This window comes from Pangasianodon hypophthalmus, chromosome 29, assembly GCF_027358585.1.
Source record: "Pangasianodon hypophthalmus isolate fPanHyp1 chromosome 29, fPanHyp1.pri, whole genome shotgun sequence".
Taxonomy (NCBI): Eukaryota; Metazoa; Chordata; class Actinopteri; order Siluriformes; family Pangasiidae; genus Pangasianodon; species Pangasianodon hypophthalmus.
In genome coordinates, this window is record NC_069738.1 from 5,404,729 (window position 1) to 5,424,689 (window position 19,961).

A 19,961-nucleotide genomic window follows, 5' to 3' on the forward strand; every position below is an offset into this window, starting at 1 on the left:
CAGCTGGTTCAGTGGTAACGTACCTGATAAGCATGTTTCGTAAGATCGTGAAGTCACAGTGCTCTCCGTTCTCAACTGAAAAACACAAGCATCAGAATGGTATGGCTTTAAGTGCGGCTTTAAGTGGAGTTGCGTCTTTAATTATAGAAAACGTTATCAATGTAGCCTTGAATGTTTAAGCAAGAATATTGAATCAATAATACTGTTTGTAATGTGAGTAATGAGAACAGCTATGTGAACTGGCAGAACATGCTCCAGATGTGAACCCAGGGAAAGTGTTTCACAAAACCTAACCGAGTACTTGGGGGGTTAATCAATGTGAAAATCACTGGTTTGATTTAAATGTTATGTGCTTGGCTTCGTACTAGCTTCGAAGTTACCATCTCTGGTGAACTTACATCATTGACAACGAAAACAAAACGGACTGAGAAATGTGTGTTTGTTCTCCTCGTGTCAAAACACGTCTCTTTTGTTGAATCTATTCATCTAGTCAAAAACAGTAATGTGAAGCACCACTATGAAACATCACCACGTGAAACTGCCTTATTTATAGCTATAAACTAATCGCTACTACTTAAGGATTAAACTGTAACACATTTGTTGTCGCAATTCAGTCATGATCTTTAGAAGTAAGGAATTTCCTTTCATTTCTTCACAAATTTTAGCTGAATACCCCTGGTCTAAACGGTGGACTGCCTGTGAGTGGCAACTACTAGCCAATCATAGAGCAGGAGCTGGGATTCGTCAGTTAGAGGGAGCAAAAACAAACAAACAAACAAATAAAACATGCAAGACATGATGCAAATGTGGCGTACAATCTGGAGTGAGTTTAACTGACTGACTGTCAGATGTGATCACACAGTACAGCTTTCTTTTACGCCTTACACCTGACTTCACATCTCAGTTACAGGCATGTTAACATGAATGAAGGTGTAAATCAGGGCTTGAGAGGCAGTGGTGTGTTTCATTGCAGTACACTCCAGATCCAGAAGATGGCAGAAGAAATCACCAAAACTTCTGTCAGAGTGTGCCTGAATGCGTAGGATAGTTGACTAGTGGCCAAAACCACCTCGTCGTTTCCCCACCCACATGCCTCCTGTCAAAACCATCTCAGTCATTCAAGGCCAATTCCACACACACGCACACGCGCACACACACACACACACACGCACACACACACACACACACACACACGTCTGGTGTATCATTGCTGAAATGTTTATATAGACCTGAGGGAGTGATGAAAACATGCATAAGGATGCAGGCAGTAGTACCGATAAGCGATTCCTCAGAGATGGATTTGTAAGCCAGTGAGTGCTACAGTTAAGAACTGCATCAGCTAAAGTGTTTCGTCTCTCAGCTTGGCTCGGATACGGGAGGCACAATCAGCCATGACATGTATTCTGCCCCGGTACTAAGAGCGGTTACTGGAACAGAAACCTGGCAGCACAATCCCAACCCCAAAAGTATGAAAGCGCAGACAGATTGAAAAATTAAACACCACCTGTCTAAACCCGTAAATGTTCTGTCTGATCCCGACCCGACCCACAGCACCAGTTTCTGAATCCAAACCCAACTACAGCTCGATAAATTCGACCACCAACCGAATCAACCTTTCACCCTGTGCTGAAAATAACCGCCATGACCAGAAAATAATACAAAATTAATAATATGGAAATTAAATTCCACCTCATCCATCAATCAAAGTGTTCGAACCACATCCCAATCGTTATTAAAGACCTGAAATCAAAACTAAGAACGAGTCAAATATGTTTTTAAATATTTGATTATTAATTATGAATAGTAAGTTAGATATTTTAAAGGTGCATCAGGTAAGATTAGACTTTTTACCTCCCAAAGATTAGTTCTCTAACGGTTAGATGGATTTGACGTTTGAATGATTCCTGCCCATGTTCATGAAGCTGCGCCCCAATGGTTCTACGGTGGCCCGTAGAGTAGCGTGTCTATAAAATGACTGACAGGAGGCGCATCCCAACACAATCAAGCATTCTGGACCAAAAGTCTGTTTTCCAAACGGGTTTTCTTAACAAATTAATACACTTTTGTTTAATGCATTTTTTTGTCATGCTCTACATATCTTCCAGGTTATTTCTACAAATGAGGAATAAAAAAATTGACTAAATAGTAATCACAAGAGTGTCATTTTTGTTCTTTGGTCACCGCATTACATCAAGACATGCTCACTGTGGATTGGCTGCAACTCTAAAAACTGTTCCATGGATTCAGTTTTGCACAAACGTGTTGCAATTTAAGACAAAAAGATGTAGGACCATCCTCGTCAACGTATCACCGCCTCACAAACGATCAGTTTCACAGAGATCACGTCACGTGCACTATTTTAGCCCAGTATCATGGTAAATGTCTTGGTGCTGCAAAATGAAGATTTTTTTTTTTCCCCTGCATGCCTTTACAATCCGAGACGCTTCGCTCTTGAGTGGCGTTCCCACCATCATCCGGAGATCCCAAGTTTGAACCCCAATGCCACCACAGCCCTCCATGACCGGGAACCAAGAGAGTCAAACTGGGTGTGCTCTCTGGGTGGGAGGGGCGTACTCTCTCTCCCCTGTCAATCACAGCGACACTAGCCAATTGTAGTGTCTGTGAGCTCATGTATGAGGAAGAGGGCTGATAGCGCTTTACTCCGAGTGTGTTATGCTGCCCTGCAGTTTAAAAGATACGGTTGGCTGAAATGCTTCATACAACATCATGCAACAGTTCATCTCATTGGTTGAACTCTGAAAGGTAAAAGGCTAAACGGGATCTGATTGGGTGTTTGAATAAATAATAATCTTCTTATAATAATTAATAATTAAAAATAATTATTATAATAATACAAATAATTACATATAACAGTAATAATCATCCAACGCGTGACCATTTGCACTCTCTCTCTGAAAACCGTAGCTTAGCCAAAGTCAATGAGTTTCACCTCACATCATCATCATCATCATCATCATCCATCCAAAGTTTATTCTGAATTGGCTGCTTTTCAATATCAAATAAAATCCTAAATAAATAAAACCAGTCCAGTCTTTTAATTCATAAACAATAATTAATAAAGCATGGGTTTTTTTCACATTGTCTTTCTAACCACTGTGTTACTGTTTATTCTATAAACCTGTGGTGTAATTTAAAATCCTTGCAAACGTTTGAGAGCTCCAAAGACGAGTAAAACATCCACCAGGTGTCAGATGGTGTTACCACGAGCAGACTCGTTCGCTCGCTCCCTTTAACAGCGCAGCGTGTTGCATATAACGTCTTTATGAAGCGTCTGTGAGCAGGTCAAAGTGTTATAACGCTCGTTCACACAGCTGTACACGAGCTTCCTGTGTGTGTGAGGCACGCAAATCTTCTCACATCCTGCTGCTGTGGGATCTGTTAGCTTTCACTACCATCCTCCTACACTCGCACACACACTCTTCCAACACACACTCTCCGTCACACACACACACGCACACACGCTCTAACTGCTGCACACACCATCTTGAAAAACGGTGCATCATTAAATCATTCTCAGTTTATTTTTAATCAGATTGAGAGGGACCAGTGATCAGGAATGCAAGTGAATGTTTTTGTTTGATATGTATTTTATAGATAATGGTGTCACAGAGACAAACGGTGTGTGTGTGTGTGTGTGTGTGTGTGTGTGTGTGTGTAATTAAAATCCAGACTCTGTGGTACCTTCAGCCACACCCCACGGGTACTGCCTCCCTCTCACGCGCTTCCCGTTCACCTCGATGATGGTGTTACTGCCGACGACGGCCAGCGGCAGCCGATCCTGAGAGGAGATCGCATTACAGCACGCGCGTCATTTCCAACTCCGGTGTGTAAATAAAATTAAAACTCGAGTGCAAGATTGATCTGTGTGGTGAGCAAACACAAACCTTAATCTTCTTCACTAGCTTGTTCTCCTCTTCGTCGTCCGTTTCGGGAAACTCGTAGATTTTGATTTTGTGCTCCTGGATTTCTCGCATTATCTGTGCACAGTGTCAGGATGAGTGAACAGAGAGATAAGGCACTGCAGTAGGGTGAAATCTGTGCGTTTCTGCACGTTAGTCACCCGTTCTCTGCACGTCTGTGTATTAGTGCAAATACTGTGTGCAAACTGTGTGCAGACATAAGTCTAGTGAGGTATCTACTGTAATCCAGCAATGTGGCCTGTCCCGCTAATCACTGCGTAAACTCAGCTTAATCACCTCAAAGAAAGAGGCATAACAAGACATTAAATAATTTGTGTCAGCTAATAAAAACCTCAGTGACTCAAATACATTTTTTTCCAGTTGGACAAAATGTTTGGTGTCATTCCACTTCGTGCCACAGAACGAACGACTAACGCTGGTCGCTTTTTAACTAGATTTCTCCACAGCATGGGCCAAAGATGTAATGCAAATAGATAACATAAAATTGGTAATTTTTTTGGTAAACAACTTCTTGTTCCTGCCCTAATTCAGTCTTGGTGGTTTAGTATATTCTGAACAAAACAAACAAACAAACAAACAAACAAACAAATAAATAAAATCAAGTTGTCCAAGAAATTAAAATAGTGCATCACTGAAAAGGTGTGAAGATTCATTCTTTAAAAATGTTATTGGAAAATTCTGTATAAAAGTTTTTCATCGAATCAATCGGGGAAGAAAAAAAAAAAAAAAAAAAAAAAAAAAAAAAAAAAAAACACTCAAAACTGCACTGCTACATAATTTATCTCCATATCGTATCATAGTGTCCAATCATAGTCTAATCTAAGTGTGTGACCGTCGATCAGACGCTAAACTAGTCAGATTGTCGTGATCAGAACGTACAGAAGTGATGATTGATTTCATACAAAATGGATTTATCTTCCGTTTAAATGATGTTTTATTAAAATAAGAAGAGTATTGTTTTTATTATTTCATGTCAGCTGAAGAATTCAGATTAGACTATGATTGGACACTATGATACGATATGGAGATAAATTATGTAGCAGTACAATTTTGAGGGTTTTTTCTGAGTGAATCGATGGAAAACTTTTATACTGAATTTATGAAAAATATTACTTCTCTCACATCTGGCCACATGTGGTGCGCACACAAACCTGCTTCTTGAACTGCTGGCACTCCTCTGGAGTCAGTGTGTCGGCTTTGGCGATGAGCGGGATGATGTTCACTTTTTCATGTAACCGCTTCATGAACTCGATGTCCAGTGGCTTCAGTCTGAAACAGGAAGACAGGGCAAATACTTTCAGAGTGTGAGACACAGAGAGACGTATCGATTGCGTCAGTGGGTCACTTCACGGTTTTCGATTCTGGCTGAAGTCCCGCTGCGGTGCATGACGCAGGGGCGGGTCTGTAAAGATCTGATCCTCTGTGTAAATTGAGCCAGGAGCCTGTAACCAGCGGTGGACAGGTCATTAGCCGAGCCCCTCAGGACACACGGATGTAGGTGTGTGTCAGCTCTTTATTCACTGATACCCAGTGGACAAACGACTCGTTCGGCTGCTGCTGATGTTCGTCTCATTCATTAACCACTTCCTGTTTTTGTGTTTTAAATGTACATTTGAATATAATGAGCTCCAGTTGGTTCATGTATCCTGCGCAGTAATGCTGTAACTGTAAACTGCGACTCTTCCCTCTTTTAATCCCAACACCTCATTTACTACAGACTCTTTGTTCCCTTATCAAGAAATATTATATCGCTTATCTAGCCAACTAGCTGAATATACCAGTGTTTCTCCGTTCTAGCTTGCAAGATGTCCTTGGGTTCAAGACATTAGGTCTGATTTATAATCGTTCATACATGCGTTTACACAAGAAACTTGGTATTCATGAAAAGCCTGTAAATTCAGAAAAAAACGTTCGCATCCTACTCGTGCTCCTGAGTGTGTGTACATTTACGCTTATGAAGACTAATTAATGTAAACCTCGACCTTATCGACTTCAAATCATTTCACTAGCATGGATTACTGCACTTTTATATATGGATTATACTGTCGAAGTTAATTGACTTATTTTTATTATGTTTACAGTGTTTAACAGATGCCATTATTCAGAGAGACTTATAGAAGAGCTTTACAGTCTCTATCAAAAACACATCCTCATGCTAGTTCGCTAGGTCAGGGACGAAGAATACCATCGAGAACATTTTGTGAAAAACAGGTATTTTATATTATTGCCATTAATTAAACAATATAAAAAATAAAGAATGTGAGCCAACAAAAACCCATAACTTAAGACAACTAAAACTAATCATTCAGTTATAACAAAAGAATTGCTGCTGTATAAACGGAGGACAGGCCGATCCGTCTGCGCAGAGCCTGTGTCAGGAACGCGCTTTGCATGTTAGGGATGAACGCAAGCACTCGAGTACGAAGAAAATCTGTCTTTCTGGAACTTTTGTAAATCCAGCAGGAATTTAGAGTCCTGCAGATGTAGGCATGTAGATATAGACAATCAAAAGTTAGTAAAGCTAATTAAAAAATATAGCTACTCAAAAGTTAAAGATAAAGTGAAACTCATTTCTGATTACAATTTGGCACTAATGCCACCAGTTTTTCCATAAGGAGATTAGATTATAAATGTAGAGGCATTTTAATGGAACTATAATGTGATTTTCTCCTCTTTTTGGGGAATTAAAAATGGTAGAATCTGAGATGAGGAACTACATATATACATATACGCCCACACACAAACACTATATATGTGTATGTACATAGTTATTTGTACACATATATATATATATATATATATATATATATATATATATATATATATATATATATATATATATATAAATATAACTGTCATAATTTGCTCATGTTAGGAGTTGTCCCAGGCCACATACTTTCACTCCTCTGGGGAAGTGCACTGAAGCATTCACTGTGCTGAAGCACTACTTAATGAATTTACGATTGCACCACTCTTTTCTAACTAAATCTCTTTTCACCCCAAAGGATGGAGAAGAAAAAGCATCACAAAAACCAGTTCAATGCAAATATCATGTTAAGAGTGGTCAAAAGAGATCATTAAGAGTGGATGGCCATACAGAAAGCAAAAAGTACTGACTTTGTGCTGAAAGGCTCCTGGCATTTATTCATAGTCGCATGTTTAGAGTGGAAATTCTTCCTCAGGAAGTAGTAGGATTCCTTTCTCTAAGCAACACACACACAAACACACACACACACACACACACACACACACACACACACACTTCTAGCTCTCCCCGTGCTGCCGTGTGTTGTCCACGCTACAGAGGACGGTGCAGATGAGGACATAAGGAACCTGCTCACTGATCATCTGCGCCTTCAGTAATCAACAGTTTAAGGCACATGAGTGAATTCTTCCTTTGTTTCAGCTGGCACAGATGAGGCCTGTGTGTGTTCAGCTGTGTGTGTCCGGCTGAAATAAGACACACACTGAGCCAGCACTGAACACACGCCAAAATAGCACTCGGGTCACACATACACAAACAGAGGCCGGAACAATTACACATGTTTTTCCTTTTTCTCTGTGTTCCTGGACACACACTCACACACACAGGAACGATTACACTAACGCTTTTCCTGCCTCTTCCTGGATCTACAGAGCTCATTGAAGGTGGAATTGTCTTCCTTCCTTTAAGATTTTATCTGCACTGACCCTCAATATGTTCAGAACCACGACTGAACAATTCACAGATCATAAAAAGCATATAATAATAATAATAATAATAATAATTAAACACAATCTGAGGGGTCTAAGCACCCTTCACAAAAATATTGCCCCAGTACTCAGCTCTTGCTCCAAGCTCCGCCCCACTATCTGGCATGTGGCGGCCATGTTGTTTACAAATCTCAACATTTTTGATAATTACTGAGATTCAGATTGCGACGAGTACTTTGACACCTGTCCTGTGAAAATAGGGCAAAAATCCTAGGACTAGCTCACTTTGCATATTATGCAAATTATCATAAATTTGAGTGGGCGGGGCAAAATGGTCAGAGAAAAAAATAAATTCCTCTGTACATTCAAATTTCCTCAGGTCCTTGTGATCTCTATTAAAGATACTGTTTGAATGCTGTAACATCTTAAACCTAAAACTCATTTCAGTGTCAGTATCGTAATCGACAAGTATCAAAAAACATTTACTCGTTCTGAAAATATTGGTATTGATGCATTGTTACTAATAAGAACTGGACACTTAACACTGGGGCTCGCTCAGTCCTCTCAACTCTGCTCATCAGCTTTGGCAAAATGTTTTTCTGTCCAAATAAAAGGTTATGTATAGCTGCAAGCAGAGCAGCATTTATCTAAGGTGATGGAAACTCCAATCAGTAAAAATGTGTGTGTGTGTGTGTGTGTGTGTGTGCGTGTACGTGTATGATGCAGTACTCACCCGTGTCCAGAGGGGGCGATGAAGTACAAGCAGCAGTGCACTCTATTATCAGGCATCTGCCGTCTGTTGACACGCGACTCTGCGTTGAGGTAATCCTCAAACTTACTGTCGATGTGATCGGTCACCGGCTGCCAGCTGAAGCAAAAAAAAAAAAAAGAAAAGAAATAAACTTATATAAGCTGTAGCTAGTTGGTGTAGCTAGCTCTCCACTGTTAAATCAATTCAATTCAATTCATTTTTATTTGTATAGCGCTTTTTACAAAGGTCATTGTCTCAAATTGAAGACATTACGACATGCTGAGTGCTTACCAGTTGCTGTTGTCTACGGCATCTCCGAATCCCGGTGTGTCCACGATGGTGAGCAGCAGCTGCACTCCCCCCTCTTTTACCAGCACCTTGGACTGTTCCACCTGAACACAGACAGCAGGAGGCATCTTCGTTCAGAATAAAACCACCAGCATGACTTCAGACTAATAATAAACAGATTTCAAAAAACATGTTGTTTAAGTAAAACCTATAATCGCTGATATTATACCTTTCTTTTTAAGGAGACATTTATTTAATATTTAAGGAAGGGGTCTTGGCTGTAAGTGCTTTGAAACAGTCACAGGTTCCCAGCTCAGGAAAGTCAACAGAGGAGTTTACGCTTTCCGGTTTCTCAGGAATATGACAGGTTTTGTGTTTTGAGAGAGAGATTTATAGACAGAGAGGCTGGTGAGGGAATGACTGTTTATCGCTGCTATAATGTAAATGAGAACAGGAACTAACTTGTCTCTCTGACGTTCCATACCATTAAATGTAACTATAAACTGTTAAACTGTGCAATGTGACGATGTGTGTGGATGTGTGTGCATATGTACACAGTTAATGTTTTGGGCTTTATATATGAAAGCATAAAGTATAAAAAGAAAGTGAAGGGTAAAATGTGGAAGCTGTCTTGCTCCTATTCCTGTCTTCCACCTCACACAGAGAGAATGCAGTCGGCATGAGAGCCAAAACTTGTGATGAGAAAACAGACCCGAGTCTTGTTTGTGTCCTGGCATGAACGTCAGAGCCTGCAGGGTTGGGCGTTTGCTCTGCGTTTGCTCTGCGTGTGATTACAGTGTGTCTCTGGGGAAGTCATGCACATTTACTCAGATGCTCATCACACCTTCAGGCACACTGGATTTGGAGCGCTGCTGCTGTGTATGACCCAAATACAGCCACGGTGTGTACTACACGGAACATTGATCCGCTGTTGCCAACATTCACAACTAACCAGCATTAAATTTAACTGCAGCAACGAAGTAAAAACTACAGCTCCATCAATAAGCTCTCGAAACAGCTCTCTCTCCTACCGAGATTCTGGCATTTAGAAGTGCAACACAACCTTTAAAACGATGTAGGCTTAAAATGAAGCTTAACCCTGTCATATTGGTTTTAAAATCAGCAGCTGCTCCCAAAATGCTTCCAGGCCACACTCGAGTGAAACCTCAACTAAAACAAGAAAAACACTGACCAGCACCAGAGCAGCCTGCGGTCAGAACCCAAAACCGGAAATAAAATACGAGCCGTAATGACCGCTGTAGCAAAACAACCTGATTCTACACTGCGGTTAAAGCGGCCATATGTAATGTTTAAAAATGCTTCCAGACCTGCTGTAATAATCGGATCATTTCAAAGATGAAACTATGATATGCAGTATTTTCTGAAATAGACCCTTCCAGTATCATCATATGTAAAAAATTTTTCTGGCCCAGAAATTAGCTGAGGTTTGAGCCTGAATGAAGCTGCTTAGTTCTGTGCAGTTTCCATAAAAGGCAAAAACAGCAAAATGGTCATTTGTCAGCCTTTTCATTACAGCTGCAGTTCACCTCACAGGCAGCAGATGAAAAAAAGAAATGACAAACTGCTTCTTTAATGTTTATTAGTTCTGCTTTTTTAAAAGATTTTTAGAAGCAGCAATGTTAAAGCAGTAAAGTTGACTAATTGCACTGGACTCCACCACAGTTGAAATTTTTTAAACATGTATTTTTTTAGCCTTATTCACTGGCGGTAAACTTGCTGATAATCGCACTGATATATTTTGGCTCATTTCTTTAAACAAAACTGATATTTTTGGAATGTCTGGGTTGAGGAGACTGTTTAAGATCACACCACAGCACTGCACTGGGACTGAGGTCAGCACTCTCACTCGGTCATTCTGTGATAAGAAATAAACTATTCGAGCCACTGCGTTATGTATGCCTGTTTCAGATCAATGTCACGTATTACCCAATGTCTGCACTTGCGTTGTCCCAGTGTCGCAATTTCACGGTTAGTCACGGCGTATGTTCAGACGGATATGTTCAGACAGATTTATTTCTATCTATTACTGGCTACAAATTCATTATTTCACTCCAGGGTCCCTCAACCTTTCTGTGTCCACCTGCATTTTTTTAGACTAGGTTACCTTAACATAAAAAAAATTTAGATCACAGAGTCCTGAAATGGTTAAAGTTGGTTAAATCTTTAAGGAAACGTAACATCATCTAACCCTCATGCCTCCTGTGAAACACGGCCGTCCCACACCCTGACACTCCCTCCGTCATGTGTCACTATAGTTAACTAACTGCATGTTAGCCTTTGTGTGTTAAATTGTGCAGTTTGTAATGTTTACATCTTTCAAAAGCTATAATAATCATATAATTAAAAAAAAAAAAACATAACTCATCTTCCCATGCATTGGCTTGTTATTGGCTCGTTCGTTCTTTCTGTTGACATTTTTCCCACCAGGATATAAGCTCCGCCCCCCACTGTAAATTCACTTGCATCTAGCAGAGGGCTGTAAAATTTCAAACTGCTGCTTTAACATACATGCTTTAACATTGTGCTGTTGCATACTGTTGTTTTAAAATGATAATTTAATAAAGTCTAAGTTAGCTTAAAAATATTGGCAAATAATTGCAATTACACTAATTTACTGAAAAAAAGAAAAAAAAAAACCCTGTTACTGAGTAGAAAATATTTCAAGATGAATTTGCATAGAAAAGCAGATTATTCCTCTTTTTTCCCCTCACATTACCATTTTTGTATTTTTGGGTGATTTACATTCTGCTTGCTTTTTACCAGCAATTTCTGTTTGCAATATGTTGTAATGTGCCCGGGCCATTTGCTAGCTCACACTGATGACATCTGCAGGGTAAAATATCAATCTGGGAGCAGTTTACAATCTGGAGCTGTGCCTTTGGGGCGTTTGCAAAAACAACGCCATTCTCACTAAACGAGGGAGGTTGTAATCTGAGATAACAATAAGGATTGTTTTCCACACTTTCCTCGCTCACTAGGTGTCGTTTTCAAGCTGGCTGTTGTTGTTCCCAGAACTAACTCCAATAAAACACAAGCCACTGAGCGAGACAAAAAAACAGCAGCAGAGATCAGGGGAAAAAAAAACAACAGGCCAATGAATCTACATGGTCATTTGGTGAAAGTATTTAGAGCTAGGCGTGACGATGCATGTGCGCGCACACGTGCACACGTGCACACGCGCACACACACACACACACACACACACACACACACACACACACACACACACACACCTGGTGCTGACAGAAGGGTTCGGCACTTTGATTGGACAGAGTGTATGACCCTCGATCAATCAGAGCTCAACTTTACGACTCTTCTAGCATTCTTTCTGTGACCTTCTACAACACACAGCATGCAGTGTACATTAAACTGTGACAGTGCTGTAAACCTGTCACACCTGAAACCTCAACTCATCTCAGTCACTTTCTGTAAGAACTGTTTCATCAGATTAGTTACAAAGCAGTGACGAGTCAAATCCAAAAGGCTGGTGTGAGAACTTCCTGCATGATGCATGATGATGTCTCAGTCCATTTCATATGATAATATAATAACATTTCTGTGATAAATTATGCCACGATATCATTTTACAAGCTATTAGACATATCAGGATACGTTTCCTTGTCCCCTTGTTTAGTTCCCACAGAACTTCATTCAACTCAGATTACAGAAAATGTAAGAAAAGTTAGAACTGCTAGTAAGGCGGAGTTTCTAGTGGAGATAATAATGGGCAAGGAGACTAGTTAGCTTTACTGTTGCTTTGAAAAACAAAATATGCCTTGCGTACACAGTTTACATAAGCGACAGAACATTACTGCATAGGCAATATTTTTTTAAAATAATTCCATTTAAAGCTCAAGAAATAAAGTCATAATTAAAATATAGCTGTAAGCGCGATCTGCGGGGTCCAAGCACCTTTCGCAAATAGTCCATCTGGTGGGCAGTTCCTGCCAAATTACATAGAACAATAAAGATAAACATACTGTTCATGTTTTGTGAAGGTAGCCCGCTGTAAGCCGAGTGACTGATGGTGGCTGTATTTTTTATATAAACCAGGAATCCACTTACACAATGACACAGTACACCAAATATCAGCTTGATCATTCTACTGAACTTAACACTGTCATCATATACAAATAACCACGCCCCAACCTTTGCATGGATTCACACAAAAGTTGCAGTGAATGTTCAGGATAAAACTGTGAGGACATCTGCAATCCATTGTGTGTTATAGCTGTTTGAGTAAATTAAACTCCACCCACAAGGATTGAAGAACAATCGTAATGAAAACAACTTTGTGCTTGGACCCATAAATATTCCAGCCAAAGTAGCACAGTACTATTTATAAAGTATACAGTAACCATAACATTTCTTAGCAGAACCTCAGACAGGTAGTCAAGCCACGCCCCCAAAAGACCATGAAGAAAGGCATTAACTCTGTAACTCTGTAGTGACTCTCATATGTTTAATCTGCATTCCCAGGGTTCAGCTTTCACTCAGAGCACTAAAGGAGGTACAGCCACTCACTTGTACTTCACCAAACGGCTCACTCAAAGCACGTAGCTTTATTTTTGGTAGTGTGAAAACTGCGGGAGCTGTTCACGTGTCTTCAAACCTAACCAACAGCCAGACGCACCACCTGCCTCTAAAACACGCAGCAGGAGTAGTTGTAATTAATTCATCATGATGAAGGTGTGAAGCTGGCTGCTGTTCACTGCTGTTGTGCTTCGTCACGTTCTTCCTTCCTCGGAAAAATTAGCTTGTATGTTATGAGGTCTCTGTAGGTGCTGGCACCGATGCAGAGTCTTGAACCATTCTACGCTTTATCGCTGGCAGAATCTGAAACGTGTTGTATTGGCGCCGAAGTTCCTGTGATGACCGGGGTGAGGTCATTTCTTTAGCATGAAAACAACTCAAGCAAATGAAGCTGTTTGCATGACTGCCATTAAAAAACATCAACACTGATGAGCTGAACAAAAAGACGGCAATCAGTGTTGTATTTGGAAATCAGTGGTCTGTGGAAGTAGAGTTTGGAGCGTGGCTGTGGGGATTTGTGTTCATTCAGCTACAAGAGCATTAGTGAGATCAGGTGCTGATGTTGGTGAGGAGGTCTGGGGTTCAGTCGGTGTTCCAGTTCATCCCAAAGGTGTTCAGTGGGGTTGAGGTCAGGGCTCTGTGCAGGACACTCGAGTTCTTCCACTCCAACCTTCACACACCATGTCTTCATGGAGCTCGCTTTGTGCACAGGGGCATTGTCATGCTGGAACAGGTTTGGGCCTCTTAGTTCCAGTGAAGGGAAATTGTAATTCTACAGCATACAAAGACATTCTAGACAATTGTGCACTTCCAACTTTGTGACAACAGTTTGGGAAAAGAACACAAATGGGTGTGATGATCAGGTCTCCACATACTTTTGGCCATATAGTGTGTATTCCCAGGCAGCAAAAACTTTGCTGTACTACATGCGGCAAAGCAGCTAATATCCATCCTTTGTGCAGGAACACATTCAGGATTAAAATAATCAAATCAGGTATTGGACGATGTGCAGGCTGTTATTACGCTGTGTATAGACACTGAACAATGAACATTTGTATTGCAAAAATTTCGGTCATATCTGAATACATGATGGTGCGGCTAATGATCCAGTTTTTTTACACAGCAGACCGACGACAAAAAAAAAAAAAAAAAAAAACAAAAAAAAAAAAACAAAAAACAACCACGACACTTCCTCCTGAGCCTCATTTAACAGCTGTCTGAAGAAAGAGAAAGTGCCACACCTCTGTGCAGGTAAACACCTTCAAGGGTTTACTACAAAAAAAAAAAAAAAAAAAAAAAAAAAAAAAAAAAAAGCTGGCAACAAGGCTAGGTAACAAATTGGGGTGGATAACACAGATCCATCCTGGGTATTTAAAGGATTAGAGGGGATCTGTGAGTGTGTGTATGTGTATGTGTGTGTGTGTTGTGCGACTCCATCATGACACACTGCACACTGTCCTACAGCACAAAAGCATTATCACAATGCTATCTTGTACCTCAGCTAAATGATGTTATACAACATACCACTTTACACCACTGCGCTGTGATTGGTCAGAAGGTGTTGATTAGTTTTTCTTGCTGTAATTTAAATCACAGGTTTATTACTATAATATATTAATGCACTTGTTCTAATAAGTTACTAATGTAAAATTAACTATAAATGGATAAATGTGAAAAGAAAAGACAAACTCTCGGTCGTGACCAAGACAATATTTAGCGAGACCAATGCCCAAGACCAAGTCCTAGCTAACACAGGAAACACCTTGAGACCAGACCCTGGTCCTACAGACTGCTAACAGTTACTCCGCGTCATCGCACCTCCCCTTCGCTAATTATTTTCCTATAACACAATGCCCTTAAGTGTTTATTCCTTACATATACCACACCACAGACACGTCAAAAATGTCGCCACCTGCTTAAGTAGACAGCATTTGAGCTTCAACACGGTCTGAAGTCATAAGTGGAATGATCCCATAAATCTGTTCGCCGGAAAATATTTAAAAACACGATAAACAGTGCTGGTGATTCAGCTACAGTTAAGACGTGTAGTAATTTTACAAATCCAGTATTATGGGAAGTTTTAAGCAATTAACTGTGAGTCTACATTCCGAGATGTGTTATTACATCAATCTAAAGCCTGGGAGGAATTTCTTATAACCGCAGCTACAACATTAAACTGTGAACTGGAGACAGGACGAGATTTCCCCAGTCTGACTCAAGTGAAATATGACTGTGTGTGTGTGTGTGTGTGTGTGTGGCTTCATCACACTGAGGTGTGGAGGAAGAGCACGTGTGCAGACATGCAGCACATCAGGCTACACTATTAGCAAACTATGCTGGGAAACCAGAAGAACTGATTTTTATTCATGCCCAGCCTCTGGCTGTCTGTCGATAAACGTCCTAGGAAGGAGGACTGCGATACGAGAAACAGAAAATCACGTTTGACATATTTACTGTGTGGCATCAAAGCACGACAAACCGCAAGACTGACACAGCTAGTAGTGTTTCCTCCTAGGACTTCCTCTGTTCATCTGAAAAGCTTCAGTGGCCTGAGGGGGGAAACATTAGTCTAGAGTGCTGAGTTACTACATGTACATATAAGGAATAAAACACTCAGCGGTGTGCTGTTACAGGAAAATAATCAACGACAGTGCGGTGGAGTGAAGCAGAGTTACAGCTACCGCTCACAGTCGATTATTTTACAATAACAGCATCACAATTTTCTATTCATTAAAGAATGAAACAATGTACTTTTTATCCTTTTACAGCTACATTTCGGTACGGTCTGTTTGTTAATGTTTCGAGATGGAGTAAGACTAACATTCACCTGCTGTTTCATAATGCCACACCTGTCAGCAAGAAGAACTGAAATTCAGCCATAGCTGCACAGTGACTCAGACTGGAGTGTGTGTGTGTGTGTGTGTGTGTGTGTGTGTGTAGCCGAGCCCATAAACCGCCTACCTGGCTGTCTTACAGCCTGAAATTCATGCACAATGACATAATAACAATAATCATACTTGATTCCTCTTTCGTCACTGTGCGAGACAAACAAGTCTTTTGAAATGATAATGATATAGAACGTACGTGTGTGTGTGTGTGTGTGCGCGTGTGTGTGTGAGCTCAGGAAGCAGTGGTTTTTGGGCTCAGTACTCACCTGGCCTTTGACCACAAGTAGACACAAGTAGTTTAGGCTGCTACAGCAAGGGAGAATAAAAGCAGTGTCCAGTGTTATGTGAGGAATGAAACACTCTCTCTAAGCTTTAAAAAAAAAAAAAAAAAAAAAAAAAAAACCCGGTTCGTCACGTTTACTGAGAAACCGCAAAGCGCCACATCCTGAAGTCTTTCCTGTGGTGGAAAACTAAGTCAGAGCTTTACCTTTGACTGTTACAAAGCACTAACACTGGAGACTCCTTCCAAAAATGCTAAATTAACATTGCACAGAAAAGATCACCATATCAACGATTACACGTTTTCAAACTGCTTATGTGCAGCGTCTGCCGTTCGAGTCCCTGCGCAAGTCGTTACTATAGAAACGATAAGGGAGTAGCATTTATAGAAGTAACGGAGTAACAATTATAGAAAATTAATCAACACCTTCTGACCAACTTTAAGTGATGAGATAGAACAGATGCAGAATGAGAATTTTTCCAATCGCTGACTTTTTTTTCTCAAAAAAAAATCTCATCCTATTCAAAGCTTGGGAGCTCAGAAAGCTACAGAAACATTTTCCAACGTTTCCAGTTGTGTAATATTACTATTATATATACAAGAGGCATTTGAATATCCAGTGCACTGTACTGTACATCTCTCTGCTTCATGTGTACAGTGAGCGCTAATGACACAAAATTCACAAATACAATAATGAAAAGCGCATCAGAATGAAATCGTAAATGGATGTTATATAAGGATTATGAGAGAGCGAGAGAGAGAGAGAGAGAGAGAGAGGGAGAGAGGGAGAGAGGAACGACTCTCACTGATATAAGCAAGTCTGCGGTTGGGAAGCGTTGCTTGGCAACACTTTTGTTAGCTAAAGGCTTCATAACAAAACTATTTTTCTTGGCGCTGCTGAAAGATAATCAGCACTCAAACCAAACATAGCAGCACTTCCTCTCACGTTATTGTTCAAATACTGTCACTCCTGTCCGAATACTATTCTGCAACTTCCTCAGCATCAGTGAAGTTCTTACCTTGTCCTATAGATAGAATTCATATAAATCATTTCAGCTTTATTTCAGTTATTTGGAAGACCTCTAAGGATCATGCGAATTATTAATGTCATTGACATCCTCACTAATTTTCGCTAAATTGATTTCACTAAATTGAGTCTCAGTGTGTCGTTGGTGTGCAGCCTTAAAGAGAGAGGAGCTGAAGTGCTGAGGCATGTTCCCTGAGAATAAATAACGTGTTCAGGATGATTCAGTACGCCGCAATAGCACAGCACTAACCAATAAAAACAAAAACAAAAGCAAAAACCTGCCCACTTTGGTCTAACGAGCTTTACTACACAGTTTGTCTGAGATTTACTGAAGAGATACTACAAGAACAGCATTTATTACTAGTGTACTATTCTTTAGAAACGGTGCGGATCTCCTCCTCCCTCCATGCTATATTCTAGTAAAAGGGGCGTGGCTTTCCAACCCTCAAAGCTAGCATGTAGCGCATTATCCAACCATCGCCCGGTCTTTTTTCCAGTCTCCATCTGTCCAGTTTCTCGGTGCCTGTGCTCACTGTCGCTTCAGATTCCTGTTCTTGGCTGACTGGAGTGGAACCCGATGTGATCTGCCTCATAGTATGACGTGTTCTGAGATGCTTTTCAGCTCACCACGGTTGTAACGAGTGCTTATTTGAGGTACAGAAGCCTTCTCTTCAGAAGACCAGTCTGTCCCCTCTGTGCTGATCTCTCTCATGAACAGCTGCCGCTCAGTGGATGTGTTTTGTTTTTCACATCATTCTGTGTAAAGGTCATTCTGTTGTGTGTGAAACGCTCAGGAGGATTTTCTGAAACAGCCACCAACAACCATAATCATGTCAGAGATCACATTTGCCCCGTTCTGATGTTTGATGTGAAGATCTGAAGCTCTTGACCTGTATCTGCATGATTTCATGTATTGCGCTGCTGCCACGTGATTGGCTGATCGAATAATGATGCGTGAACGAGCAGTACAGGCGTTCCTAATGAAATGGTGGGTGAGTGTATGGCTACTATTACTTCTCATATGAATAAGAAAAAACTGCACAGCCACAAGCAACACTACACACCCATAAGAGACAAACTACAAGTGATATGAGCGGGTAGTGTGAATGTAGGTTCAGTCCCAATAACAGACACTGGAAGATCAGTGAGTTAAGGCATTGGGGTAGTGACCGGAAGGTCGTAAGTTCGAGTCCCAGCATCACCAAGCTGCTGCTGTAAGAGTAAGTCACTTTGGATAAAATCACCAGCCAAATGATGTAAATGTAGCATCGCTAGGTGCGTTTTTGTCCCATTAGTGTTGCTGTAGTTCAGTGTTGTGAGCTGAAGCTTTTACAGTGATTTGGATTCTACAAACAAGGCATCTGCGACTAATTCATGCCAGCTCTGTCAAAGTTATGTTAGCGCTTAGCTACAGGTGATGTCAATTCACGACATGGTGTTGCAAACTGCTGTAACTGCTGCAGTTGTACACCTACTAGAAAAGAAAAAAAAAATGAACAAATTACAATTAGTCTGATGCAAAAATGACCTCATATGTAGCTTCGCGGTCACAGAGCAAAATATAGCGTCTTATTTTCCAGGAAATCCGATACATTGGTCACATAGTGAAGCCGGGTTTTGAGTCTCTGAGGTTAGAGAGCGTTGCTAAACGAAGACAAGAAGGCTACTGCTGCCTCGGGGAGGTGTGTGTGTGTGTGCAGGGGAGTGTGTATGATTTGCAGGTTGCTGTGTTGAGATGCCGGTTTGCTGCAGTGCGTCTCTGCTGGAAGCGAATGCGTAAAGCAGGCTGTGTGGAGGCGGTGAAGTGTGGGAGAGAGGCGCGCTTTTGGGAATGGCATTCGCTAACCACCCACACTGCGGCCTGGCACTGACACACACTCCACAACGGCAGGCTATTTCAGGCTTCTGTGTGTGTGTGTGTATGTGTGTGTGTGGTTGTATTGCAAGAGCAGTAATTATGTTGTTAAAGGATTGGCACCTCTGTGATTGAAATTGTGGGCGAGCGAGAGGACGGTGAACGCTTTGACAAGCTAGACGACGTGTGTATCACTGTTTAGAGATTTATAAATATATATTTTCTTGAATTTCAGGAGAATTTTTAGCGCTTTCCTGGTCTTGTAAAATAATTCCTGTAAACGCACCATCACTGCTTCGCACAGTTAATCCCAGCGTGTTGAGTGACGACAAAAGTGGAAACGTCTTTTACATTTTTATTGCTCGGACAGAAACAATCCCACAGTTGTGTTCGTTTCCTTATAAACCTCATGATGAAATGTTAAGCAAATTAACATGATGTAAAAATTTACTATCAGCACATATCTCATTGAAAAACATTTATATTAAGGGAGTTTCCCCCCAAAAAAACATTAATAGATCAGGGTGCTTGCCAGATTTCCTGCACTGAAATCTCTGTGCATGATAGCTGTGCTTTTGCGTGCGTGCGTGTGTGTGTGTGTGTGTGTGTGTGTGTGCGCACATGTGTGTGTATGTGTTTGTGTGTGAGAGATCAGCAGCTTTACGGCTGTGTTGACAGCTGGAT

The 19,961-nt window shown here is 40.8% G+C and overlaps 1 protein-coding gene across 2 annotated transcripts in view; it reads right to left on the bottom strand.

Annotated features, from left to right (window-relative positions):
• The window catches only part of septin7a (septin 7a), a 38,494-nt gene that overhangs the window by 7,614 nt on the left and 10,919 nt on the right, over window positions 1-19,961 (bottom strand). For both annotated transcript variants that reach the window (XM_034301535.2, XM_034301534.2), the window contains exons 3-8: window positions 8,677-8,777; window positions 8,368-8,502; window positions 5,093-5,210; window positions 3,906-3,998; window positions 3,703-3,799; window positions 24-75 (exon numbers count right to left, since the gene is read on the bottom strand). In XM_034301535.2, coding sequence (XP_034157426.2) covers window positions 24-75; window positions 3,703-3,799; window positions 3,906-3,998; window positions 5,093-5,210; window positions 8,368-8,502; window positions 8,677-8,777 — 596 coding nt within the window. The remainder of the gene's footprint in view (window positions 1-23; window positions 76-3,702; window positions 3,800-3,905; window positions 3,999-5,092; window positions 5,211-8,367; window positions 8,503-8,676; window positions 8,778-19,961) is intronic.